Below are 27034 nucleotides of genomic sequence, written 5' to 3' on the forward strand. Positions count from 1 at the left end.
AACAGCAGAGGACACAGAAGAACTGCTAACCTTGGTTGACCCCTTTCATGGACGGCGTCTGTACTCAAAGTGTTTTATCTGCATTGGTTACTTTAGTCCCCACATCAGCCCTCAGAGGTGGGTGTGCTGTTGTTCTTCCTTAACGATGGGGAAGTGGAGGCAGAGAAGCATTGAGTGATGTGACCAAAATCACACCGTGAGGTCGCTCTGAGGTCAGCAGTCTGGCTCTCCAACCCGGTTTCTTAGTACAGAGTCTGTGGGCAACCAATCGGCGGTATTTCTTCATTGATTCTGAACACAAATCCTTTGCTGATTGCACGGGTTGCAAGTATCTTTTCCATGGTCTGGTTTGCCTTTCCACTCTTTTACTGTCTTCCTCTTGAACAGAAGTTCTTCATTGTAGTTGAATTTACCAGTCTTTTTCTTTATTGTAGTATTTTTTTTGGTACCCTACTCAAGACATCTTTGCCTACCTCAAAATCATCTCTGATGTTGGTGATGATTTTGTGTTTCATGTGAGGTAAGGGTCAAAACTCACTTTTTCCCTTGTGGGCATCCAGTTCATCCAGCTTCATTTATTGAGACCAAAGGGATTCATTTATTAAAAGACTGTTAATTGTCCACAGCTCCGCAGTACCACCTTTATAATAACTCAAATGTTCAGATAAGAATGCTAACTCATTTCTCAGCCCTGGCTAGTGTAGCTCAGTGGATTGAGCGTGGGCTGCGAACCAAAGTGTCCCAGGTTCGATTCCCAGCCAGGGTACATTCCTGGGTTGCAGGCAACGGCCCCCAGCAACCGCACATTGATGTCTCTCTCTCTCTCTCTCTCTCTCTCTCTCTCCCTCCCTTCCCTCTCTAAAGAATAAATAAATAAAATATTTAAAAAAAATAAAAAATAAAAAAAAGAATGCTAACTCATTTCTCAGTATCAGTTTAGCATAACTAGTGCTTAAAATAAATTATATCAGAATATTTTTTCAATATTAGGAGACTTTACCAAAAATCTGATCACAATACTCTAATTCCACACATATTTAAATTATGATATATGCCTCCAAGGGTGAAATTCCATGAATGTGCTATTCATGGAGTTGAACAGCGGCTATATTCTATCCCAGAGATTTCCAAAGTTGTGTGAAAAGAAAATTGTTCTCTGGGGGCATGGGATAAGGGAAGGTTCAGAAACAAATGTGGAGAGGAAAAATATTAACCCTTCACCGTATAAATTTATTTGTTCAGGTCTAATACCCAGGGAGCTGCATTAAGAAGAAGCATTTCCCGGCCCTGGCTGGGTAGTTCAGTTAGTTAGAGCATTGTCCGAATACGCCAAGGTTGAGGTTCGATCCCCACTCAGGAGACATACAAGAATGCATCAGCCAATGAATGCATAAAGAAGTGGAACAAATTGATGTTTCTCTCTCTCTTTCTCCCCCCCAAATGAAGAAATAGAATTTTAAAAAAAGAAGCAGCAGCATTTCCCAACTTTGTCTGACTGCAAAGGCCTTTGATGTCTGAGCACTTCTCTCAGCGTGGCCTGCATTCCCTGTTCAATGGGGAGGAGAGACGCTGCTGTGTTCCTGCCCCAAACCTGTAAAGTCAGCCGCCTCTGACCTCACCCCTTCCCTTCTGTTCCTGCGGCACACCCTCCCGTCAAGGGACATTATTCGCCTTGGCGAGAGCAGTTTCAGAGGTCTTTTCTGTCCTCCCCACGGTCTTCCCATCGCTCGCTGTTCAGGTCTACAACATCAGCCAAGTGCCCTGGGCCCTCCATCTCCTGGAACTCCCGTCCTACACCTCTCTGCTCCTTTCACACTTGCCTCCTTACTGTGCCTTTAAAAAGCCAGGAAGGCCCCTGCCACAGGGCCTTTGCACCCGCTGTTCGCTCTGCCAGAAACGATGCTCCCAGATTTCTGTCAAACTCACCCCTTCGCTGCCTTCAGGTCTTTGCTCAAGAGGTACCTTTCAGTGCGGCCTTACCTGACCCTCAATCGAAGTCACTTTTGTTCCCACTCAAGCCTTCTCCCTCTTTCTTTATTTTTCTTCACAGCCTCTGTCACCATTGACATACTATCTCTTTCATGTCCTTACTTTATTGTCTGTCACCCCGTCCTCCTTCAAACGTAAGTTCTATGAGGGAAGAGATTTTGTGCCCTCACGTGTCCGCGGAACCTAGGACAGTGCATACAGTGTAATAGGCGCTTTATAATATTTGATGACGAAATCAATGCACTATAATTTTCAGCTTATGGAACTGGTTGATTTTGATAGCCCTGAGAGAAAACTTTTAGGAAATACTGGTGACCCGGGAAGTGCTAAATGACTGTTACTCCTCAGTGTTCATATGATTAGGTCTCTTCCTGCCTCTCTGACCGCCCCGTACGTTGCCTCTTTCTCAGGCGCTTCCATCTCCTGGCAGGGAGTGTCTTGCACAGGCTCTGTTCCCTTCCCTTTGCTCCTCTTGCTCTGCAATGGCCCCTTGAGGGACGCATCAGACTCCCGGCTGTAGAACTCGCCCTGTGGGGTCTGCCTCTGCATCATCACCCGAAGCTCTCCCTGGACGTTTTCCCCACCCGCTTTCCCTGCGATGGTCCCTTGTTACTTCAGAGTCGACATTTCTAATTAAACTCCCCGTCACCCATCACCTTCACAGCTTCTCCTTCCCTAAGCAAGAAGGGAGAGTGCCAGCGCCCTAAACAAGGTAGTGATGTGTGTTCTTCCACATTCACAAGTTGTATCTCACTGATTCCGCTTTGCATTCCCCAGACGGAGTCACATAGCCAGTTCCATCAGAAACGCGTGCCTCCAGCCAGCTCACCTGCTGCTAAAGGAGAATTTACCCCAAAAGTTAAAATCATGACTTTCCTACAGACGTAAACATGAATACATGTTAGAGATTTCCCTTAACTCCTGAAACAGATAGTTGTTACAACTGGTTCAGAAGGGAATTCTGAGAACCCATATAGTTATAAGTCAGGCACACTAACATGAATGTGCAAATGGAGACAAATTGTCTTTTGCACAGTAGAGAGCTGTCAATCAAACTTCTACTGGACAGGACATAATTTCCTTATCTATGGATTAGGCTTGTACTGCACTTACTGCACTGCGCACCAATTTACAGAGTGGTGAAAGATTTCCCCTGGAATCTGAATCAGGTAACCCAGAGAGTCTCCTCGCAATCCCTCTGGACAATGCATACGTTTCCACGGAAACATGGCTTTCTCCTATACTCACCAGTCTTTCTCCACCCTTGACTCCAATCTCTATCAATCATGTTAAAACAGAGCTTTTATGTCCTCCCGGCTTCTACAAAGAACATCCTTGAGTCTGTGTTTCGGCTCCCACGTCAGTAATAAACTCTTCCAGCCTTTCAAAATCCTCTTTAATCCAGCATCACTGTCTTTTTATAACTACTGTTTATCCCCGATCCCTCCAGCCCAAGCCAAGCCAGCACCCTCACACACACACCTCCATATCCCGAGGCCCTCCTCGATGATCTGCATCCTTCCCCTTCTACTGCTGCACTTCATGCTTCTTAACATTTTGCATTTATTATCTAAAGGACACAAGTGGGACCTATCCTGTGCTTTAGTTAGCAATGTTACATCCACTAGACCTTGGTCACGCATCCATTCAAACATTTTATGAACAACAGTGTACGTGCCAGCCACAGTCTAGACTCTAGATTTAGGCACTAGAAACCCAGAGACGAAAGCCATGGCTCCCAAGATGCTTCAGGGCAACAAAGAGGGAGCACACAGGCGTTTAGCCCTGCGAGACGAGCTGCTTTGGGAGCAAAGGGAGGGCACATTACCCAGATGTGGAATGTCAGCAAAGGTTTCCTGGAGGACATGGCATCAGACCCAAGTCTCAGTCAAGCAGAGAAGGGGGCAGGGGGAACTGAAACATGTGCGCATATAACTGGATGAACACTGTAAAGAGATTTACATCTCTTTACAGTTGTAACAGGGTGCAGCCAAGAGGGGGGCTCCAAATAGGGATTTGGAATGGGGTCCAGAACTCAAGGTGTCCAGGGAATATTAGAAAGATATATAGGATGTCCTCACCCCTTCCCCCTCCCCACCCCCCACACACACAGATTTGAGTTAGGGGAAGGGACACATGGAGTAGGAACATGCAGAGCTATTTTGTAGCTAACCTTCAGCATGGTCATTTAACATATCTGTAACCTTTAACTGGTTTCATAGATATGTTAAATAGCTGTGGCCATGCTTTGACCTAGGGGGATGGAAGTGACTTCCACCCAAGATGTAACTGGGGGGCATCTCCCCCTGGTTACAGGGCCTGCGAGAGAGCCTGGAGAAGATTGGCTCCATGACATGGGGCCACAAGTGCCCAGACTTACGATGGCAGCCCAGTAAAGCTGAAAGAATACAGGAGTGTTGGCAGATGTAACAGATTGTAGGAGGAATCAGAAATGGGGCTGCAGAGGGAGATTGGCCCGGGGATTTAAACCCAGACGTAGCAGCCATGTTGGAGGGAGAACCACAGGGCTTTGGCAGAGTGGGGACTCTGCAGCTTTGGCAAGAGTGAGAACCACATGGCTTAGGAAGCAGGAGATACTTTGCCTGGAAGAAAAGGGGTGAAAGGACTCTTGCTGGTGGGCCATGGGAAGGTGCCACATGGCTTTGGATTAACTGGAGATTATGGAGGCAACACAGCTGATGGTGCTGGGAGCCTGAATCACAGACTTCTGCTTCTTTTCCTGAGGTATGGTACCCCAGATTAGGGCAGAGGGAGAAGGAAGGACTGTGTGCATCTGTGGGTATCCTAAAAGACTTTAATATTTTAATGAAGACATTAAGTCATTACTCTAAGTCTGTATAGCTTTAAATAAGCATTTCTTCCCTGGCTGGCGTAGCTCAGTGGATTGAGCGCGGGCTGGGAACCAAAGTGTCACAGGTTCGATTCCCAGTCAGGCCACATACCTGGGTTGCAGGCCACAGGCAACTGTACATGGATGTTTCTCTCTCTCTCTCTTTCTCCCTCCCTTCCCTCTCTAAAAATAAATAAATAAAACCTTTTAAAAAACCCATTTCCTTTCCTTTTCACAAATCTCTGGCATTGAAAGACTCTGGCAGAGGGCATAGCGAGCCTAGTGAGGGGTTCCTTTCAGTAATAGTAAGTATATCATACTCCCCTTGGGTCTGTTCTGTAACACAGTTACTATACATCTGATCTCTACTAGATCAGTCTTTGAGGCCAGGAACACAAATTCTGTCATATTTCACAGTTTCTAACAGAAAAACATAGTAAACATTTTTCATTTTGAGTGTGATGGATGATTAAATCTTACATCTTCAAGTGGTCAATAACCCCGCTCAGTAAGGACAACAGTTTTTTTTGGGGGGGCTGTGAAATGTATTCCTCCCATCTCCTATTAGGCACATGAAAATGGAAAATGGAAACGGAAACTGAACGGAAGAAGTAAACGAGAATAAGCCAGGAAGCACGGTACTCCTTGCAGGAGCAGCAGACTAAACGCAGGAAACCAGCGCAGGCACACAGAAGCAGGGGCGACAGCTTTGCTTCGCAGCTGCCTCTGAAGCGTGCAGTGCGCCCCCTTTGTTCACACACAAGCTTGGGGGACAGGTCTCAGCACTTAATTTTTGGTTGTGGACACGGCAGCTTGATCTTGTTGAAACAAGAAGAGAACAATAAAGTAAATACAAAGATTCCGCTCTTTTTGAAGTGACTATAAATGCATTTTGGAGAATTTATTGAGTTTCTGATGCAACTTCGCTTTAACTATCTGAAGGAGGTACAGGCCAAGGAGGACCCATCTTCCCCAACTCGTCCAGCCTTCAGGAACAGTCAGCCCCTTCCCCGAGCTAGTGCGCGGGACCAAGTCCCGCTGGTCCGGAAGATTACAGACACGGGGGTCGCCATTTTCGCCAACGTGCAGGGCGTGTGGCGCTTCCTGCTGGGCGTTCCCCGTCACTACGTGTCCGCGAACAATCCCAAGAAGCAGGAATAAAAATGGCGGTTTCTCCGCCCCAGGGTTCCAGGAAATAGTCTGGGGCAAGATGGAGGGTGTGAGAGGCCTTCACACTTCACTTCGTCCCTTCTACCCATCACAACGTGTAAAGCAACGACACCTGGATTTTTCCAAACTTTTATATCCTCAAAGTCTTCCTTAACCCTATGGAACAAGAAGCTGCCCCTGCGTAGGGCCCACTATAGGGGCTTTCTTTTCTACTCCCTCTCCCCAATGTAAAAATAAAGATTTTTTGCGCCCCGCCCCCCCCCAAAAGAAAACCATACGGAAAAAATCGTGGAACTCTCTGCTGTGTCCAACCGTTGTAGAATGAAATAGTCTCCCCCGTCTGCGACTGAGACCAGGGTGGAGACTTTGCACGCTTGGGTTCCGTATCCCGTCCACCCCCACGCCCCGAGCTGAAATCAAAGATACAGCTACAACTAGGATCAGGTATAACATCTAGCATGGCTTTCGTGCGTCCCTCCTCGAGCATCCGCATGTCCTCTAGGTAGGAGTCAACCGTGTAATTTTCCTTTTTCTTTAACCATGCACTTTTTCATAACCAAGTATTTCAAACCCCCTTTTAAAAAGAAAAATATATTAAAACATTGAGCACTGCACACAAAGCTCCTAACTTCAAAAACCGTATTTGGGTTAACCGTCCTACAACGTTACACCCTTGGATCATATGTAAGTTTTAAAAAGTTGGAGAAAAAGGGTTGGTATTTTTTATAACACCCAATAGGAGCTCCAGTCCTACATTACTCCTCAGCGGTGAAACCCCGTGCACCTCCTGGTTTCCCAGTGTTCCTGAACCCCGCCTCCTCACCGGCCCGGTTTACGTCATAGCTAGGTCCCGCCCCTTTCCAGCGCGCCGGTTCTAGAGTCCCGACTCTGGTCCTCTGACCGCGCAAGCACTCGCAGGAGAGCTCTGCCCCTCAGCCCCAGTCACTTCCTTGCCAGCACCACCCGGTCTTCTGGAGATTAACGCCAAGCCCCGCCCCCAACGCATACGCCCCGCCCCCAAGGCACCAGCAGGCTCGCGCTAGCCGCACCTACCGAAAAGCCCCGCCCCTAGACCCCCTCCCACCACGCCCCTGGCGCCCGCCCCGCTAACGTTCCAGGGTACCTGCCCCGCCCGCTAGGCGCGCGCCGGTGTCCCCGAAAGCCCGGTCCGGCCGGTGACGCGCGCCCAGCCTCACGGCGCCACGTGCTCGCTGAAGGGCGGTGCTAGGGGCCGAGCCGACAAGATGTTCTTGCTGCCTCTTCCGGCAGCGGGACTATTTGCCATCCGACGTCTTGGAGTGAAACGTTTCTGGAGTCGAGGTTCCTTCGCCGCAGACATGACGAAGGTGAGAGACCGTGGCTGGGTCCGAGGCCGCCCCGGGAGCCGTGCGCACGGGCGACCGGGGCTGCGGGGCGGGTCGAAGCCGTGGTGACCCTTGGTTTGCCCCAGGTTGAAAAAAATGGGCTCAAAAGGAAAGTTCTTTCCCTTTGCAAAGCTCATCCTGGGCATCAGCTGTGGGTTCGGGGCTGCTGAGTACCCTGAGCCCTCTCCAGCCTTATCTTTGCCGAGGGTGCGCCCTCCTCCCTCTCCTTGCCTGGAAGAGTCCTAGGACCCGAACTCTGGGCGAGAGAGAATAGCCGGAGCTGCCATTTCCTGAGCTGCCACCCTGTTCCATGCCCGTATTCATTATTTTGTTTAGTCCTCGCAGTAACCCCGGAAAGGACGGTGCCAGTATCGTTCCCCCTTTAGCTAGGAAGGAGCCCGTTTGCTGAGGTGGAATGTCATCTCCCGTCCCAAAGTCGGTCACGAAGTCTGCACACCTCCGGTCCTTCCTCCCTGGAGTGGAAGGCCGGGAGAACAATACCTCTCTAGGGAAAAGGGTTTTGCAAAGAGACCTCTTTCTTCGTGAAATTAAAAGGAGAGTGTCTCCCAGAAGAAAAGCCTTCTTCACCTAATTGAACTCCCCAAAATGATGAAGATCACCACTGTTGGGATGGGAAGGATCTGGAAAGGAGAATGGGTGGTGGAAGGTGCACAAGACTGGGACTCAGGCTGGAGGACCAGAAAGAAATGAGGGTCCCTGGGGCGGAATGTTCTAGACAGGGCTTGAGCTCGGGTCTCAGGTTGTATCCTAGCGCTTTTCAGTGCTATCCGACACCCCACCCAGGTAACATCCGGGTCCTCTCTTCTCAGTTCTGCCCCTGGTTTCTTGGAATTCAGGGCATGAACCCTAGGAAAGGTAGAACCTGGAAAGGTTACCAACGCCAAGGAAGCCCATTTTCTCTGATGGAAAGACACGATTTGGTCCAAGTACCAGTGTGATTTCGTGGAAAGGACGGAGGACCATGAGGAAGGCCTCAGGGTTCTCCCGCAGGTCAGTGGCACCCGGGCTAGTCTGTGCCGGGTCAGGTTTCAGTTTCCTGTTCTGTCAGATGAGAAGACCACAGCTCTTTCCGCCCCACAGAGTCGCCTTGAGGCAGTAGACATTTTTAAAGTCACAAATTGCCGGGCAAAAGCAAATAGTGATTTCTAGGTTTACTTCCTTATTTCGGTTATTCAAAGCCCGAGGGCGTCAGTCACTGAGTGTTGGGCAGAATGCTCTGCCCCTGCCTCTCTTGGAGAGGTTGCCTCCTTTTTCTTTTCAGCCTGTGAGCTGCCCGGAGTTTGTTCCAGTGGTGGCAAGTGCAGGCATCGGCACGACGGGGGTAGCATTCCAGAATACCTGAGATTTGCATCTGAAGGTTGTAGGGGAGGGAGAACGTCCTTCTACTTTCCTAGGTTCTATGGCCGGACCTAAGAATGAAACAGACAAAAGATTAACAGGAGAAAAGTGTACAAGCTTTATTTGGTATTTTAGTGGACGTGGGAGTCTTCAAAAGGAAGATAAAGACCCAAAAGCCTTTAGGTCCCAAAATTTACAAACCTTTTTTTTTTTTAAGATTTTATTTATTTATTTTTAGAGAGGAAAGGGAGGGAAAGAGAGAGAGAGAGAGAGAGAGAGAGAGAGAAAGAAACATCAATGTGTGGTTGCTGGGGGTTATGGCCTACAACCCAGGCATGTACCCTGACTGGGAATCGAACCTGCGACACTTTGGTTTGCAGCCCGCGTTCAATCCACTGAGCTACGCCAGCCAGGGTACAAACCTTTTTAAACAGAGAAAGAAAAATGGTAGGGAGGTGATCAGACAAACAGGCTTGAGCCAGGGGCAGCAAATCATGACACAAGGACTAGGAAGTATGGGGGAGAGGAAACTGATGAGAGATAAGGGATATTTTAGGAGGTGCGTTTGTACAGGTCCGTTTTGGTGTCAACTCCCATATTCTGGTAATAAGAATGTTCTCCTCCCGGTACCAGGACAGCCTCTTTCTGGTGGGGAATTTTATGACCTGCTTTTCGGTAGAAAGCAGGAGGTCAGAGAGCCTTTCCTGCACGTACCAAATCTTATCGCCAGTACTTGCAGCTCAGAGTAATCAGTATGACATATTCGGCCTATTCTTGAGTGGCATATTCTGAACCCCTTCTGACCTGGTTACAAGTAAGATTGTTTTCTGACACAAAACACTGTTCTGCTCTTACTTGAAAGTGTTCACTTGTGAGAACCCTTCCATGGGAAGGGACCGTGAAGACCCAGGACAGGTAGTGATTACAGTCTTGTCTTGGCAGGAGTTTGAAACATTAGGCAGGATGTAAGTGTAGCCGACTCCCCAGCACCTGCTTTTTTGGCTTTGTTCTTCTGGTTTTTTGGTGTGTGCCCTGATGGGGACATGGTTTGGGTGGAATTATTTGCTCCTTCTGGAATTTGGGGACCCAGATTATATTTATTTATTTATTTTTTGCTTGTTTTCAGGGCCTTGTTTTAGGAATCTATTCCAGAGAAAAAGAAGATGACATCCCACAGTTTACAAGTGCAGGAGAGAATTTCGATAAATTGGTGTGTGGAAAGCTGAGGGAAATTTTGAACATGTAAGCATTTCCTCTGTGGGTTCCAGTTTCCAAGTGCCTTGAACAGAAAGCAGTATTTTTTCTATGCTTTATTGTTAGTAGATGTAAATTCTCGGAAGCCCTCTAGACCCCGCTCAGTGAAAGTGAAAGTTCGTGTCTCTGGAATGCACTTTGGCACTTGGGGTTTCTTTATAGGTGGGTCTGCCGTTCTGGGAAGTCAGGCCCCATTTGGCAGAAATAGAAGTGTCACCATAAGCCTCTGCAGCCACATCTTATTTGGATCATAGATAATGTCTTGGATCTAATACGAGTAGTCTAATAGTGATAGTGACTGTCGAATCAGTGGGTAACAGAATTTGCAGAATCCCTCTTAATTAGCAGTCATTCTCCAGTGGACCACCTTCTCGCGTGCCTTAATTAATTTGTTAACTCAAAAGCTAATCTGTTCGAGTGTGGAACAATCTGGCCTTCCTGACTGATAACCGAGCAGCACCAGCACATCCAGTCCTTGGCCACAATCTTGCCTTGCCACTTGGTTTGATTGGAAATTGCCCGGTATCCCATTTGCAGATAAGCCAGATAAGCCGAAATGGACTCCATGCCACACACCCGGCAGTGCGGGGAGCCCTAGGCTGCTATCTGACAGCGTATATTCAGAGGAATGAAGGTCCCGGGCAGCCTTCATCAGTGCTCAGCCCTCCTCTGTGGCCACACGTTGTCCATCCTGGGTGTTGCTGTCTGTGTTGGTTTTCCGATACGTTTGCATTAAATCTAATCTGGAAGCACACTAAGTAGTTTTTGAGCTAGAATTAGCAGCGGGGCATCTGAGAAATCTGGCCTGAGAAAAATTTCGTCTTTTGATAAAAACGTAAGTGCAGGAAATTCACAGAAGCAGCAGAGGATTTTAATAATGGTGGAGGTAGGTACATGTCACTTGTCAAAGGAACAGAGCAATCGAACAATTTAAACAACTGTTTCTCCTTGTTTTCAGATCTGGACCACCCCTGAAGGCAGGCAAAACCCGAACCTTTTATGGTCTGCATGAGGTATGAGATGAAGATAAGATTTGGCAGACCCTTAGTGAGCACCTACTTTGTGCCGAGGACTGTGAATGCACAGTCGTGCAGAACAACCTGGGTTGTGTTGTGTGTGTAGTCTGTCCTAGTGAGAAGCCGTACGTATTGTATAAGATCATAAGGGGGGTTGCTGTCAGAAAGTACTGCCTCTCTCGTATTGCTTAAACTGTAGGCTTTCTTTGTTCGGTTGCTGGAGCTGGAGCACTTTTACATAGTCAATTATTTGCAGGGTTCTCCTCACTCTCTACCTTTTAAACACACATGTTGTAAAATTTTAGCAAAACACAGGGCTCAGAAAACCCAGCAACCAGATTTGATGCTCATTTTGCCACGTGCTGAGGTTAAGGCAGTTGAGCTCAGATACCGTTCTCGGCTAGAAATGAACACTTTCAAGTTACGAGGTGGCTGACGTCCGTGTTTCTGGAACAGGACTTCCCCAGCGTGGTGGTGGTGGGCCTCGGCAGGAAGGGGGCTGGAGTGGACGACCTGGAAAACTGGCACGAAGGCAAAGAAAACATCAGAGTGGCCGTTGCAGGTTAGTTTACTATTTTTTATCCTCACGTGAGGACATGCTTATTGATTTTAGAGAAAGGAGAAGGGAGTGGGGGAAAGAACATCTATGTGAGAGAGAAACATCAATGGGATACCTCCAGTACATGCCCCGATACCCTGACCAGGGATGGAACCCACAACCTGGGTACGTGCCCCCTCCAGGAATTGAACCCTTGACCTTTTGGTTTATGGGATGACGCTCCAGCTAAACTGAGCCACACACACCAGCCAGGGAGGGTGAGTTTATCTTTGAGGTTAAATATCAATGGAGATTTCTAAGGGTCTACTCTTCAAGATTACTCTGTCTCCCTTGCTTTGGTCTGCTGACCACCCGCACCCCGACCACATTCACAGAGAAGAGACTCATCCGAATGCGCAGTTTCCCCCGCCCGGCGTGCTTGGATTCGTATCAGACACAGATGGTTTGCTCGTGGGGTTTTGTTCTTACATTTCCTTAGCTTGTGTCTGGAGGTTTCACGGCCGTTTGTTCACTCTCACAGTGTTGACCGAGGCTCGAATTTACTAGAAAGTTGTGGGCGTGGATTTTTTTCCCCTTTTGTAGTGCCTGCCCTTTCAGCCAATGGAGTCGTCACGTTTACAAATCGGAGAAAACAGATGCAAAGAGTGGGGTGCTTGTTTGTCGCTAGTACCAACGGTCCCCATTTGCCAGGTGGCTGGTGTAAAGGGTGATGTGAGCACCGCCGAGTCCCTGCAGGGCTCAGCACAGGGCGAGGCCTTCACCGCGGAGACTGGCTGGCGACGCGGAGGCAGTGAGAGCTGGGCCAAGTGATCCTTGGCCCCGTGTGTATCATATACGCTTGTTAAATTGACTCTCAAAGTTCGCGGTGAGGGACTGTTTCATCACTTTAATTTGGGAGTTTTTGCTGACCCGATCCTAATAAAATGCTGGGTTAATCATGGCCTTCGCTCAATTGGTTGGGCATAATTTCAGTCCAGTCACTTTGTCCTTTTTAATCTGGCAAGTACCTGGTGATCAGGCCAACATCATCAGGAAATTCTAGTGTTTCAGAAGTAATACTCGTTAGTAACCGTGGCCACTCTGTGAGGAGCCAGACCAGTCCTTTGATCTGCCAGCCTGTCCCCCTGTGCCCTGCGAGGTGTGTGCACATCCTCCTTTTACGTAAGAGGAAACGGGGGCTCGGAAAGGTCAGGTGGGCTCAGAAAGGTCAAGTGGCAGAGCTGGGATTCGAACCCCAGTCCTGCTGCTTTCCCAGCACACCACATCGTGCCTCGGCCTTCTGCTATTGGAATTGCCTCCAAATGACTCCAGTTTTCCCGGTTCCTCTGTCCTCTTGAAGCGGGGTGCAGGCAGGTTCAAGACCTGGAGATCGCGTCTGTGGAGGTGGACCCCTGTGGAGACGCCCAGGCGGCCGCGGAAGGGGCAGTGCTGGGGCTCTATGAGTATGACAGCCTGAAGCAGAAGAAGAAGGTGGCCGTGTCGGCGAAGCTCCACGGAAGGTGAGGGGCCGGAACCGGGCTCCGGGCTCTGGGCTCTGGGTTGCCTTCCCTGGTGTGGCGACAGCGGGGCCTCGCGCGCACCAGCTGCCTGTCTGCGAGCAGCGGGTGCTGCTCTCGGCGAGGCCTGCCTGCGGCCTCCCCCATCAGCTTCGCCATTTTAAGAGTGTGGCACCTGTCCCCACGTTCGGCCCCTGACTGTCGTCATGTGCGTGTCCCCCGTGAGTCCCTGGGCCCCTTCATGCTCTCTGGTGACCAGGGGCCACGCCCAGCTGGCTCCCTGGAGGTGGGGGAACAAGATGCCGGGTCCCGGCAGGCTTCCCCCCAGACAGTTCCCTTGGCCCCAGACGGTGACTCTCGCCTCACCCGTCTCCGGGCCACTCACACCGGTTCCCGCCGTGCACGGGAAGAGCCAGGCTGGAAACCCACGTCCGTGGCTTTTCTCCGTGAAAGCGGAACCTCGCCCCCTGGTGGGTGTGCAGAGCCCGTCCCAGGCAGCAGTTGGGTGGAAGGCCTGCAGCTCCCCGTGGGCACTGGCAGCGCCCCTCTGCAGCTGGCACTCGGGGCTGCGCTGTTCCTGACGCAGGGCAGGAGGGCAGGGTGGGCCTCTCCGTGGAAGCCTCTGTCGCCACTTTGTGTGGGAGATTTAGGGCCGCCGAGACCCATCGGCTCAACCCCTTTTGTCCGTAGATGAGCATTGCGAGGTGACAGGCTCGCCTGGGTCCCCCAGCTCACGCAGTGGGCACCGTGTTCCACTCTGAGCCAGACCCCAGGCAGGGAGTCCAGGCCCCGTGTGTCCATCGTCTTGGCCACTGCGATGTGCTCAGTGTCTGGAGAGGTGGTCTGACTGTGACCCCGTGTTCCTTCTGCCAGCGGGGACCAGGAGGCCTGGCAGAGAGGGGTCCTCTTCGCTTCCGGGCAGAACTTGGCTCGCCAGCTGATGGAGACTCCTGCCAACGAGATGACGCCAACCAAGTTTGCCGAACTAATTGAGAAGAATCTCAAAAGTGCCAGCAGTAAGACGGAAGTCCACATCAGGTAACTCAGGGTTACGCCTTAGACTCGGGCCGGTGCAGCCAGGGGGAGCCTGGGGGGCCCTAAAACGCAGCTCCCTGGGCCGCTCCGAGGAGCGGCTTGTAACTGGAGACCAGAGAGGTGAGGTGGCCGCCAGTGGCCACACACAAGTGAGAGGAGGGTTGTTTGAGGTTTTTCTATGAGGGCTTTCCTTACCTTTGAGAGGCTGTCATGATGTCAGACTGCGTGCTGTGTGTGTGTGTGTGTGTGTGTGTGTGTGTGTGTGTGTGTGAGAGAGAGAGAGAAAATCACTGTCCTGAGATGTTATTCACGTACCATGTAGTCTGCCCATGTAAACTGTGCCGTCCAGTGGCTTTGCGTCCGGAGCTGTGCTGCTGTCACCACAGTCAGTGTTAGGACGTTCTCATCACCCAGAAAGGAATCCTGTGCCCGCCGACAGCCACTCCTCCTCTCCCTCCCTGCCCCAGCCGTCAGTCAGGTCGCGGACGTGTGGGTTGTGTCTGCCTTTTGGATGCTGTGAGTAATGCTGCTGTGTGTGTTAGTTACACGTTTTTATGTGGACAGATGTTTTCCTGTCTCTTGGGCATCTCTTGGGGATGTATGTACCTAGGAGATGAATTGTTGGATCCAAGGGTAACTCTGTTTAACTTTTTGAGGAGCTGCCATTTTTTTGTTTGGGTGACTTCCTCCTATCTTTTCTCTTTTGGACACAAGCAAAGAGCACAGAGTACCTCACGAGGCCTTGTAGGTTCTCTGACCTAGTTAGGCACCAGTGCTGACATTCTCGGGCTGTCCCGGGGGCTCCTCAGCCCCACAAGGCTGCCCCTCCAGGCCCCATTACCCTCTTGGTGCCCGTGACCTACCCCTGACCCTACCCATAACCTCCTCCTGACCCTTCCGTCAGACCGCGTCTGAACATTTGGTGATTTATGATGAAAATAAACTGAGGGGTATTTGCTTTACATAAAGAATTCTTCACTGTCAAGGTTGTTTCTCAAGGGCACTTGAGAATTCTTCAGTACTTAATTGTGTTTAGAGGTCACATTTTCCAGGAAACCCCCCCTGGTCCGGAAGGAGTGCAGACAGACAGTGAGATGTGTAGAAGACACAGTACTCAGCGCTCAGTAAATGTTTTGTGTGGTTGGCGTGCACTTACTGGGCAGCGGCGTTCAGCCTCTGGACCAGCGTCTTGTCCCTTTGAGGGGACAGCAGGGCTGGTTTGTGTCTGCAGACGGGGGCCGTGTGGTTCCACACCAGTGGGGGCATCTCCCGCGCGCCCGGGGATTTGGCACCCAGAGGTGGATGCCGGGGATCCTTGTCCTCAAAGCAGTGAAGACCGAAGACCGGGTGGGAAGGAACGGGGCAGTAAAGGGGCCCTGCAGGGCCGCGGGAGCAGAGAGGCGAGGGAGGTTGGGGGAGAGCCAGGGAGGCTCACCGACAAAGGTGGTGCCCACGCAGACTCGGGAGGTTTGCGCAGAAGTTAACAGAGAGCGGGAAGGGTGGTTCAGGTGGGGAGCACACGCAGGGACCCTTTGGGAACCTCCAGGCTTGTGACAGAGTGAAGGGAGGTCAGCCAGAACCAGGGAGGGGCAGGTGGGCACAGTGTAACCCATTAAACTGAGGCAGGGCGCCAGCCCCACTCGAGTGTGGGTGTGCACAGATCAAAGAAGCACACAGTGTTCCCTGAGGGCGGGGCTTGCCCGAAACACTGAGGGCTGAGTTTGTGATCCAATGTATCCACATGGTACAGGCTTGCGTCTTTTGAAGTGATTTTTTTTTTTATTGTCATACCTTCCATTTTTATATTCATCTCCCTCTGAAGCTCGGTGGCCATCTCCCCATAATGCAATTTTAGTTTAATAGTTTCAACAAATGAAGAGGCAAGGTAGGAGAAGCAGGCCTTGGATCTGGTCGTTGCTGGGCTCTCTGCGGAGGGTGGGGTTTCTCTTGGCCCGGGTACAGGGGCCAGGAGGCAGTACCGAACCCTTTCATACCCCAGCGCAGGAGGAGTGAGGATACGGCCTCCGCTGTCTGGTCGGCACCCAGGGCTGTTCCCACTGCATTGACCCTGCTGACCCTGTGTTTATTCAGTTAATAAATATCTCAAACTGGGATTGAGGCCGTGAGAAATAGTGTGATAACATTGAAAAGACTGGATTCCAGCAATTCCGTAAAAGCAAGGAGTCAGGATGTTTTTTGTTCACTTGGGAATTGTGGCCTTGTGGGCTTTTTGGTTTGTTCATTGTTTTTTTGTGTTTTGAAATACCAGAAAGGAAAGCAGTAGACGCCCTCACTGTCTCTGTGCATCCTTTGTGATCTCAGAGCCTTATCTTGACACTACAACTTCAAAAAATACATGAGCAGGTCAGGGGAAGAAAATCAAGCATCAATTATTTGTTGACTACGTGTTATCACTTGACATCATTCTATGTACCAGGCGTGAATTCTCTTAGGAATCCCATAGACGGTCCTGACGGCAGCGTGGGCGACCTGGTTCTACAGCCGAGGAAACAGGGACAAGTAGCTGGCCCAAAACTGAAAGCAAACAGGACGTGTTCCCTAAAGCACTGATGCGAGTGTATTTTAAGAGCTTATATGTTACGCTCTTTTTTCCATGGATGAGCATGTTCCGGGTTACTTTGAAACAGAGATGACAAAATGCATTGGCTTTTTTCCTTTTCTGCCCCGTAGACCCAAGTCTTGGATTGAGGAACAGGAGATGGGATCGTTCCTCAGTGTGGCCAAGGGGTCCGACGAGCCGCCCGTCTTCCTGGAAATTCACTACAGAGGCAGCCCCGACGCAAGTGACGCGCCCCTGGTGTTCGTCGGGAAGGGGATCACCTTTGATAGGTAGGTGTCCGCTGCACCTGTGCATTGTGGTTTGGTGAACGCTGTGTGTGTGTTTGCATTGTTGGGGTGTGAGGGTGTGCGGGGGCCCCCTTCTCTGCGTGCTCATCGCACCTTGTCCTCCCCCCGTAGCGGTGGCATCTCCATCAAGCCGGCCGCAAACATGGACCTCATGCGGGCGGACATGGGAGGAGCCGCCACTATCTGCTCGGCCATCGTGACGGCTGCCAAGCTCGGCCTGCCCCTCAACATCGTCGGTGAGTGGGCGGGGGTGGGGGGGTGTCGTGGGGAGCTGCAGCCCAGGCGGACGTGGGAGTGAGGTGACGCCTGTGGTTTCCTCTGACCTGAACCCGTCAAGACACGGTTTTGAAATAGCTCTTCGTTAAGTGGAAGCTGTTTGGCCGGGATAGTTCTTTTTCTTCTCTGACCTGATTGAGTTAAAAGCATTTTGCAATCGTGGGTTGTCACGAGGATTGATTTGTTTTACTTCTGCAAAAAGTGGCTGGTAGCCAGGGGCACGTGAAGTTGAGTTGGTTTCCTCCAGCGGAAGGCGCCCCGTCACCGGGGTGGGAGGACATTGCCGATCACTCAGTGGTCAGCACGCAGGGCTGTGGCTGATTAAACACCATGATGCACAGAAAGTACGGGGGGAGCTGAACAAGTGCTCTGTGCATGGCGGCTCTTTGTGCGATACGGGCTGCAGACAGCCCTGGGTGCTTGCCCCGTTTCAGAGATGGGGTGGGGGAGGAGGGGAGACGGCCAGGAAGTGACTTGCCCAGTGTGTCACATCCGTAGCACAGGAGGTTGGCATGGGGATCCAGGTCTGTCCGGCATCCCCCCACCCCATTGAATATCCTAGTCCTTCTTCTTCTTTTTTTGCTAAATTACAAGCAGCACACATCATGATGTGTCACCCCTGAATGCTTTAGCACATGTCTCTTAAGAACAAGGACAGGACTGACACAGTGACCTAATTCACACTTCCCAGGTGTCTAAAAAATGTACATTGTGTGTGTGTGTGTACACACCTATTTATTTCTACTTTTTAAATCTAGGAGCCAGTAAAGGAACACATGTTGCATGTGGCTCCCACATCTCTTTGGTTTTCTTCAATCCAGAACCTATTTTCCCTTTCCTGACACCGGTGGTTTTGAAGGGCCCAGGCTTGCCCGTGGTGTTGCAGGATTTGGTTTATTTGGTTGTTTCTTCATGACAGTTCAGATGTGTGCTTCTGTTGCAGATGCGTATAATGTCAGCGGGGCCGTGGGTGATGCTAAATTTGATCGCTAGGTTAAGGTGACATCTGTGCGTGGCACGCTTTGATGGCCCACCAGTGGCATCCCGGCTGTGGGTGGCATCGTTGGGCCCACACATTCTGTATTCCTTCATTTATTTTTCTTCCAATAGGGTTGGCCCCTCTTTGTGAAAACATGCCCAGCGGTAAGGCCAACAAGCCTGGGGATGTCGTCAGAGCCAAGAATGGGAAGACCATCCAGGTTTGTGAGCAGAGGAGGCAGCCCTCCCCGTCTGGCGTTCCTAAAGGGACCCCAGTAGCCGCACAGACACACCTGCCTGCACAGGCGCAGAGCGCAGGCTCCGTGGAGCGAGGGCGGTGTCTTTATCTCAAGTGGGTTTTCGTGCCAAGTCAAAAGTATTTCTTCATGGGGAACTTTAGGAATTTTTTCCTACTTTATTGTCCCCCCTGCACCCTGTGTGCCGTGCACACAGACCAGCATGGATTTGCAGCGAGCCCTGCGGAGCACGGCAAAGCAGGGAGGTGCAGGCAGCCTTCTGCATGCACCTGTGCCGTGATGGGCTCTCCCCACGCAGGTGTTCAGGGGAAGCACCGTCCTGAGTCATGGGCGCTGCACTGCTGGGGCGCGCGTGTGCACAGGCTGCCCGTGAGGACCGGGCCTCTGTTTGATAAGAGGGGACATCTTCTATATAAAGTGGCTGAAGTGGCCGAGTTCTCGTGTTTGGAGGGCCAGGCTGCCACCCCGCTTTGATTTCCTTAAGCTCTTCAGCTTATTTGTTTTCAGAAATCTTGAAGTTTTTCCCCTTGTTAGAAACTTGTTGGTGAAATGGACCAGACATTCTCTGATGATTTCAGCTTCCAAAGTCATCAGCCCTGGTACAGGGGTTATTAAATTGTATTAAATTGTATTTGCTCTTCAGATTAACTGCACTCCCATTCTAACTGGAGTATCACACGTTTTCGATGCGCAGTGACGAGCGGCCCACCATCTTTTTCTCACTGTTGAATTGACCACTGGTGCGCCTTGTTTTGACATTCGTGAGCTGGGCCAGCTGACCTCCTTCTCTCTTCCACTCTCCCCCTGGCAGGTGGACAATACGGATGCAGAGGGGAGACTCATCCTGGCCGACGCGCTCTTCTATGCGCACACCTTTAACCCCAAGGTCATCATCGATGCCGCCACCCTCACAGGTCAGACGGACGGGTTTCCTGCCTCTGTGGGGAGAGAGTCTCCGTGCCGGTGTGAGCTCGCGCACTGCACTCAGGGCGGGGTCGAGCTGAAGGCTGACCTGCTCCCTGTGCCTGGGATGGTGCTGCCGTTGTGAACTGCTCTGAGGGTTAGGTTTGTTGTTTGGAAACATGCCAGGCGGTAGCTTCACAACAAGAAATGACAAGTGGGTCAGATCGGCCCTTCCAGAGTGACATCTAAAATGACACTAGGAGGTGTTTGTTACGATGACCTTTGGATACAGCTGTGAAAAGATTAGTGATAAACCCCAAAATCAATCTTTTTTTTAATCATGATATATCGGATACCCACTGAGTTTTCTGAGCTTTTTGTACTTGGGCAGGATTCTCACTTAAGAGGGACAGGCCAGAGTCACGTGTCATGGGACGCACACTGGCGTTAGGCCAGCCCAGGGGTGGCGCACGGCTCTGCCACTTCCTAGTCTGTCAGCCTGGGGCGACGTACAGGACCCCCTGGCGCCTCACTACCGGGGGGCAAGTCTGCTGGCAGAGCCATGAAGCCTGGGGGACATTCTGGCAGGCCCCTTTAACCCAGTGCGTGCCGTGCGGTGGGCCCTGGGGCGGGGGCGGCCGGACCACCACCAGCTGTGCAGCGTGTGAGGGATAACTTCCTGAGGGGGCGGGGGCGAGCGCGGGCGCTGCGTCACTGCAGAAACCCTGTGCTCGTCATCCTGCATCCAGCAGTTCTCCGTCTGGGGATTCCTTCTGTCTGTGCCTCTGGTAAGATCTACATTCAAATCTATCTTTTCATCCTTCGTTCTTAACCCTTCCGCCGGTCTTTGGCAGAGCTCTCCCTTCACACCTGTGTGTGTGGGCTGGGCAGCAGTCCCCAGGTGTGTTGGCAGAACGCTTTTTTAAGCTGGTGTTGCATTACAGTGTTTTCGTGGGCCTGTGTTTCCCTTTCCAGTTCAGCAGGCCCGTCTGGCTGAACCGTGCAGGTGCAAGGCGCAGGTGTTTGGGGCGGTGACGAGGTGGGCGGTAGCACACCTTCTATAAATGAGCGGTCACAGCCCCACCCTTTTCTTCCCGTGTCAGGGTTTGACAAGGTGTGGAAGTTGGCTCCAGGTTGCCAAGGGCAACCTAATGGCAAGCCTTCAGATCCCCCTGCTGCTGCGTTGGCCGAAGGCTGTAGATAGTTCTCTTCAGAGCCCCACACACTCATGGAGCCCCTTCTGAGTTTGAGCTGGGGTCAAAGGGGAGAACAAGCACGTTTCCAACCCTGAGTTCAATGCAGGAGGAAGCACATGGTCTTTCGAGAGAGAACCTGATTTTAAAACTTGCCCTCCTCCTTAGTAGCAGGTAACTGGACAAGGCCTCAGCTTCTTCCCCCGTGGAAGGGGTCTGATAGCGCCCCCTTCGTAGCAGCGGTTCTGAAGTATGCGCTGAAGTCACCTTTAGAGCCGTGGTCCCGGTTGGCCCATATAAAATACCTGTCACTTTCTGTCCCTTTAAGAAAACGTGTCACATTCTTGTTTGAGCATAGTGCTCATCTTTTCTCTGAGAAATTTACTGAAACAAGACTTTTGGGGTTGATAGGACTGTTTTGAGGACAGGTATTAATGAGTGTGTCCGTACAACACGGCGTGTGTTCCTTGCCCACAGGCATGTGGGTGGACTGCAGGCAGAGAGGATGACCGTCACCTGTCACAGTCTCCAGTATATATATGATGGGTGCCGGATGCGTGGCCGTGCGCACAGCCAGCGCGTGTTTGACTCGGTTAGTGGCTGGGGTGACTGAGCTGGGTGAGAACAGATGCGAGGCACCCAGGGGACAGCGGCTGTCAGCAGCCCCTCCCGCTGGCAGGTCTGCAGCTGCCGGCGATAAGCCAGGAAGCCAAGGTAAAAGGCGAGGTAAAAGGCGTGTGGGTGCCCGTGCAGTGGGGGCTCGACGGGCTGGGGCGTCGGGCGCCCTGTCTGGGAAGCGCTGGGATCTGAAGCAGGAGGCATCACTGGGTGGAGGAGGAGGGGAGCAGGAACACCCCAGCAGCCAAGGGGCCAGACACGTGGGGGCCCCCAGGGGCAGCGGTGAGTGGGATGGGGAAGGGCACGGTGTGGCTAGGAGGGAGCAGCAGGGCCCCATGCGGCTGAGGCGCTGGCAGGCACCAGACCCTGGCTGGCCGTGGCGTGCCGCGGGGTTCCGCCCTGAGCCAGTGCCGCAGGAAGCTGCTGCAGAGTGTTGGGCACGGAGACAGTGACAGGAGTGTGCGCCGCAAAAGGGACCCTGGCTGGCAGTGTGCACTGGGCTGGGGAAGGGCCAGAGGAGACACTGGCAGGCCAGGGACTGGTGAGCGGTGTGTACTTGGTGACTTTTCAGGTGTGTGCGTTAGGGGTGAATGTGACAGTATCTGCGCTTGGCTTCAGCCTCACCTGTTGGGTGTGGGATGTCGATGAGTTGATACTGTTGCTGCCGGCTAATGGGCACCTGTGCATTCATTATGTTAAATTCTCTTTGCTGTGTGCATATTTGAAATTTTCCACAGTAAGTTTTTAAGGAAAGACTATTACCATAATCGAGGGGTAGGGGATGGTGGCAGTTGTGGTGGACGGAAGTGTGTGTAGGTTTCAGAGATCATTGGGAGGTGGAAAGTAGCAAATCCCAAAGGAACAGGTGACCCAAACAGACCCGAGTTGCCCCAGCGCCACGCAGCATCACAGGTTTTGGCATGTAGCCACCACGCCAAAATAGTGATTTGTTGTCAGTTGTTGATGGTTTGCAGTTTCTTACTGCGGACTGATTATTAATGCCGTTTACTTGTGATTTCTTGGAACAAATACACAATCCAATGTCCCAAAGGCACAGAGCTGGCTGACAGCGGAGGGCGCCCCCTCCCGGGGACGGTCGGTTTGATCACTTGGCGCCGTGTGTGGCCCGCGAGTTCGCCAGAGTGGCCAGATGAAGGGGTGGGTCTAACCTGCATCTCTGAAGTCAGCCGGTGAGAGGCGGCTTTGTTGGAGACAGAAACAAACGTGAAACAAACAAATAGGGTAAAATAATAGTAGGCTTTTTTTTAAAAAGCCATCATACTCTTTTAGTGGATACTTACTGAGACTGATTTAAAATACTGAAAAATTTGAGATGCCTAAATACCTGATAGTAAGTAAATTATGTTATTTCTACCCAAAGGACGTTTCACATCATCAAAACTACTTTCAAACATTTGTTTTAAAAGAGGGAAAATGTTTAAAGCATGAAAGGAAGAACACATACTTGGACATACACAGTATGGTCTTAATTTTTTTTTTTTAAGTTTAGGAAAAGTCTAGAAGGAAATATTTGAAAACACGTGGTGGTTCTCCCTATGATGAGAGCACTGGTGATATTTAGTGTTCCTTTCTTTTTTGCACTTTCCCTCATAATGGGAGGTGAACTCCAGCTTGGGAAATTAGAAAGATGTACCCGGTGAGGATTTGCCAACAGGCTTTCCTGGTGTTGAAAACGAGGGAACTGTTTAAGCCGCGCTTTCGTGGGAGTGCCCCGGGCGGGGGGAGACGGAGCGCTGACCCGAGGCCTTGTGTCCTGCAGGCGCCATGGATGTAGCGCTGGGGTCCGGTGCCACCGGCGTCTTCACCAACTCGTCCTGGCTGTGGAACAGACTGTCTGAGGTAGGGACGACGCTCGGAGACCCAAGTTGGGGGGGGGGGGCGATTATCCTGGTCTTAGAATGACCTACTTCTTGAACCCCCGCGGTAAAGGGATTTTTATGCTATAGATCTGCCTCTGAATTGAAAATGTAATACACTTAATTCAGTGTGCTTTGGGTTTTCTATAAATGTCTCAAAATTCCGGGTATGATTCCACCTTCTTCCTCTCCTCCAGTAACCTTGTGATGTAACAATGACTCTCAAACACTGTGGCCATACTGTAGGGTCGCTGAGGTTGAAAAGGTCGAGAGGACAGCTCTCTAAAGGAAGGAGTGGCCTTCAAAGAACACCACCACTGGTCCATTCCTAGAGGGTGATAAGGTGGCCTCCGCAAACAGCAGTCTCCTGTTACCACACCCGGCCCAGCCCCCTGCTTTCCCTCACTGCTGCCAGCCTCCCCCCCACCCCCCACCCCAGCCCCTCACTCCCAGCCTCCTTGAGGCCATCTAGAGGCGGCGTGTAACTCATTGACCTTTTGGTGACGCCCTGATCTTGGCTTCAGTGAAAATCTCCTCTGGCTCCCGTCTTTGCTGACTGCTGTTCCAGCCTCCTTTGCCAGCTTTTTCCTTCGTCTGCCCCTTTGGTGGGTGTTCAGCCTTGGGCCACATGCCGGTCCCACTGTTCCTGGTCCCCACCAGGGAGCCCACTTCCTCGCAAGGCTTCAGCTAGCCCCCCAAGCGCTGCCGAGTCCCACCTCTCCCCTGAGCCCCAGGCCCTGTGCACCCCTGGGACTCCGGGACAGCTCCACGTGGCACCTCGTTCCTTCAACAAGCAGTTAGTGGGAGCCCGCTGTGTGCCAGCGGGGACAAACGCAGGGTGTCCCGGAACAGTTTTTCACGTGGGTTTCAGGTGCTAAACTTCTTTTCACCCTAAACCGCTTCCCCTTCATCTGTGTCTTCTCACCTTTTGTGAGGCCTTCCTCTCCCTGCCCTGGCGGCGCCAGCTCAGCGTCTCCCCCAGGCTGGGCCACGGGCCTCTCCTTGAGCCTCGTGTGCGCCCGTGTCTCTCTCAGCACCCACCACACTGTCGGTTTTTTAAAAAATGTCAGCTTCTTTGAAAAAAGCAAAGTGATACATGCAGAAACATTATTTAAAAAACCGCCCGCTGTCTACAACAGTTGAGTGTCTGTTTTCTGGGAGGCGGCCACCTTCAACTCTTGGCCGATTCCCCTGACAGTTCCTCAGCTTGTATGGCTGCTTTCTGGCTTTTCCCTCTTCAGCCTCGTCTTAGGCCACAGTGTATGAAAACACGGGTCCCTTGGATGGTATGGATAGTGAATTCTTTACTCTGACGGTGGTGCTCAGGAAGAGTTCAGTCAGTGTGGAAGGAGCAACGACCTGTAGACCATTACACCAATGAGTGAGGTCACCTCGCCTTGGACCCTGGGCCCCAGTGGCCTGGTTCCAGGCATGCGTTTCCCCAGCAGGCCGAGGTGACAGGCGTCACAGCTTGCACATACTGCAGGACACCAGCTCCATAATTTAAACGGAGACCCTTCATAGTAATTGGACATTCTGAGCAAATACCCTACAAATTTGTGGGATTGTTTTACTACACGCTTGGTTTCTTTTATAATTCTTAAGTGTTTTCATTAGTAACAAAATGATTCTGGAATCCACTGGTAGCTTAACGTTTTGGAGTACTAGGTCAGAACAGCTCTCTCCTACTTGCGCTGAATACCCCACAGCAGTGCCGAGAGTCTGCCCCAAACCCCCCTCCTCCAGCCTTCCGACCGCCGTGCCTCATTCCCCCGTAGGCCAGTGTCGACACAGGGGACCGCGTCTGGAGGATGCCTCTCTTTGAACATTACACCAGACAGGTGGTCGACTGCCAGCTTGCTGACGTGAACAACATCGGGAAATACAGGTACGGAACACGAGCTACGAAGCGCATTTTTGCAGTCATCGTTGGTTGCCAGAACGACCATTGTCAGTTTTAGCCCCGTTTGCAGAAGGCTGAACTGTCCAGTTTCCTTTTGGTGTGGTGCTTGTAAGCATTAGTTTCTAATGCCTGTAAGTTTTAAGTATTTCTTAAATGATTCTCAAAATTTTACATGTTTTCAAGTCTAAAGGTCATTGTAGACAAACAATGAGTGGACGAGACAGATAATACAGAAATTCAGCACCTCGGGAAAAGGGGAATTATCCTTTACTACTTAAAGCTATGTCCGAAGATAAGTATCTGGAAGTGATTTCTGGGTTAACTTCTTAATAGGTGTCGTGAGCTTGCCTTTTGCTCCCTGGCCGTGGAGCCCACTTAGCAAGAGTGGAGGGCCTTAACAGAATGTTCCACGCGTGTTCACGGGAGGTCAACGACGACTTCTGTCTTCTCAGGTCCGCGGGTGCGTGCACTGCCGCGGCGTTCCTCAGAGAGTTCGTGACGCACCCGAAGTGGGCGCACTTGGACATAGCAGGCGTGATGACCAACAAGGACGACGTGTCGTGTCTGGGCAAAGGCATGAGCGGGAGGCCCACACGGACCCTGATTGAGTTCCTGGTCCGGTTCAGTCAGGACAGTGAGTAGTGCGGGTGCCCTGAGGTTCCTCCGTCCTGTCTCGGATGGGCGGTGGAGCTCCAGAATACTCTGCAAGGGATAGGAATCTTCTAGAGGAAACAAAGGATGGTGTTTAAGAATGTAGAACGAAGTGAAATTTGTATGTCTTGATTTGTTTTTTCATTTTTATGCAACTTTAAAATATAAATCTAGTGTCTTGCTTGGCAAAGATTTTTAAGATATCCTATATATGGATTACATTTTTTAAAACTACCTAATCACTTTTCAGAGTATGTTTTTAATTGAGTAGCAAGATTGTATTTCAGATTTGTGATCCCAGGAACTAGAAACAAATTAAAAGTTGTTGTGCAGTTGTCAGAAACAATAAACCCAGCTTTTTGTGCTCCTTGGTGTGGCTCTGGTATTCCTTATATGGTATGCACTGTAAACCCAGCAACTGCTGTAAACCCAGTTACTGTAAACCCAGCAACTGCTGTAACCCAACTCACCTCCTTCGGCCTTGTTGTGTGAACTACGTAAGTTGAAGCACAGCAATACAGATATTATCTCAATGTTAATGATCACCCAGCGACGAGCTCATCAGTTTGTGACGTGGGCACTGTCATCTCCGCACAACAGATGAGGAAAGTGAGGCACAGAGACGGTATTAACACGCCAACAATGTCACAGACGAGTAAGTGGGAAGCAGAGATTGAAGCCCAGGCAGCCTCGCCTCCAGAGCTGGCGCGCTTGCCACACTGTGATGCTTTCTCTCAGGTCAGTGGCTTGAGCGAACGTGGAATTTATTTGAGGTTCTGACGTAAGACCACAGAAGGGACTGTCAGTGGGTAAACTGTTTGCTCACCACCTGGTAGTACAACCAGCCAGCAAAGTTCCACTGGTGCAGATCTCCCAGACAGCTGTCGTGTTTTCTCTCTGCATGCAGTGAGTCAGAGTACATATGAGCAGGGTGGATGCCTGGGTTTTTAAGACTCTGAAAAGTTTGACGGGAAAAGCTCTTTATGGAGTTATTTTCAGTATTTTAAAAACTTGACATCTAAGAAGATACTGTTTGTGTTTATAAGCTGGTTTATGGAGAGGGGATGGAAACAGCTGTGTGTGTTCACGTTATGAGAGTTAAAATCAGGCAGGAACAGTGAGTTGAGTAAACATGTTCTTCCAGGTCTCTGTGTCCAGAAAAGGTGAAACTGGAAGGTGGGAGTACCAGCTTCTGAAAGGAAACGAGCATCATTCAGATTCCTTCTGGGTAACTCGGAAGGCCAGGCAGGGACGCGACGGGAGGCTTTCTGTCCGAGGCCTCTCACAACGGAAAGAACAGCAGCACTCCTGTGTGTCTGGAGTGTGAGCTGCAAAAGGCCGGGCACAGCCCTTGCTCCGCGTGCTGGTCCAATCTGGCTGCCGCCCGCGCCTCTGGCTGCTGGGTGTCTCACAGACC

At 51.1% G+C, this 27034-nt stretch overlaps 1 protein-coding gene across 1 annotated transcript; it reads left to right on the forward strand.

The window, feature by feature from the left end:
* The first annotated feature begins 7161 nt into the window (after positions 1 to 7161).
* LAP3 (leucine aminopeptidase 3) lies at positions 7162 to 25984 on the forward strand. Its single transcript, XM_045834269.1, has 13 exons — positions 7162 to 7356; positions 9860 to 9975; positions 10946 to 11000; positions 11460 to 11565; positions 12902 to 13061; positions 13932 to 14096; positions 16785 to 16943; positions 17073 to 17197; positions 18348 to 18436; positions 19284 to 19386; positions 22967 to 23046; positions 24842 to 24951; positions 25419 to 25984. The coding sequence occupies exons 1-13, from the start codon at positions 7255 to 7257 to the stop codon at positions 25606 to 25608; spliced, it is 1560 nt and encodes a 519-aa protein (XP_045690225.1). The 5' UTR covers positions 7162 to 7254; the 3' UTR covers positions 25609 to 25984.
* Positions 25985 to 27034: the final 1050 nt, after the last annotated feature.

This window comes from Phyllostomus hastatus, unplaced genomic scaffold (genome assembly GCF_019186645.2).
Source record: "Phyllostomus hastatus isolate PE091 unplaced genomic scaffold, TTU_PhHast_1.1 phas_contig_196, whole genome shotgun sequence".
Taxonomy (NCBI): Eukaryota; Metazoa; Chordata; class Mammalia; order Chiroptera; family Phyllostomidae; genus Phyllostomus; species Phyllostomus hastatus.

Bases quoted from the DNA above. Each gene is read 5' to 3' on its own strand.
- LAP3 (XM_045834269.1), top strand. From the start codon at position 7,255: ATGTTCTTGCTGCCTCTTCCGGCAGCGGGACTATTTGCCATCCGACGT. The intron at 9,976-10,945 runs GTAAGCATTTCC...CCTTGTTTTCAG, and splicing joins CTGAGGGAAATTTTGAACAT to ATCTGGACCACCCCTGAAGG. The intron at 11,566-12,901 runs GTTAGTTTACTA...GTCCTCTTGAAG, and splicing joins CATCAGAGTGGCCGTTGCAG to CGGGGTGCAGGCAGGTTCAA.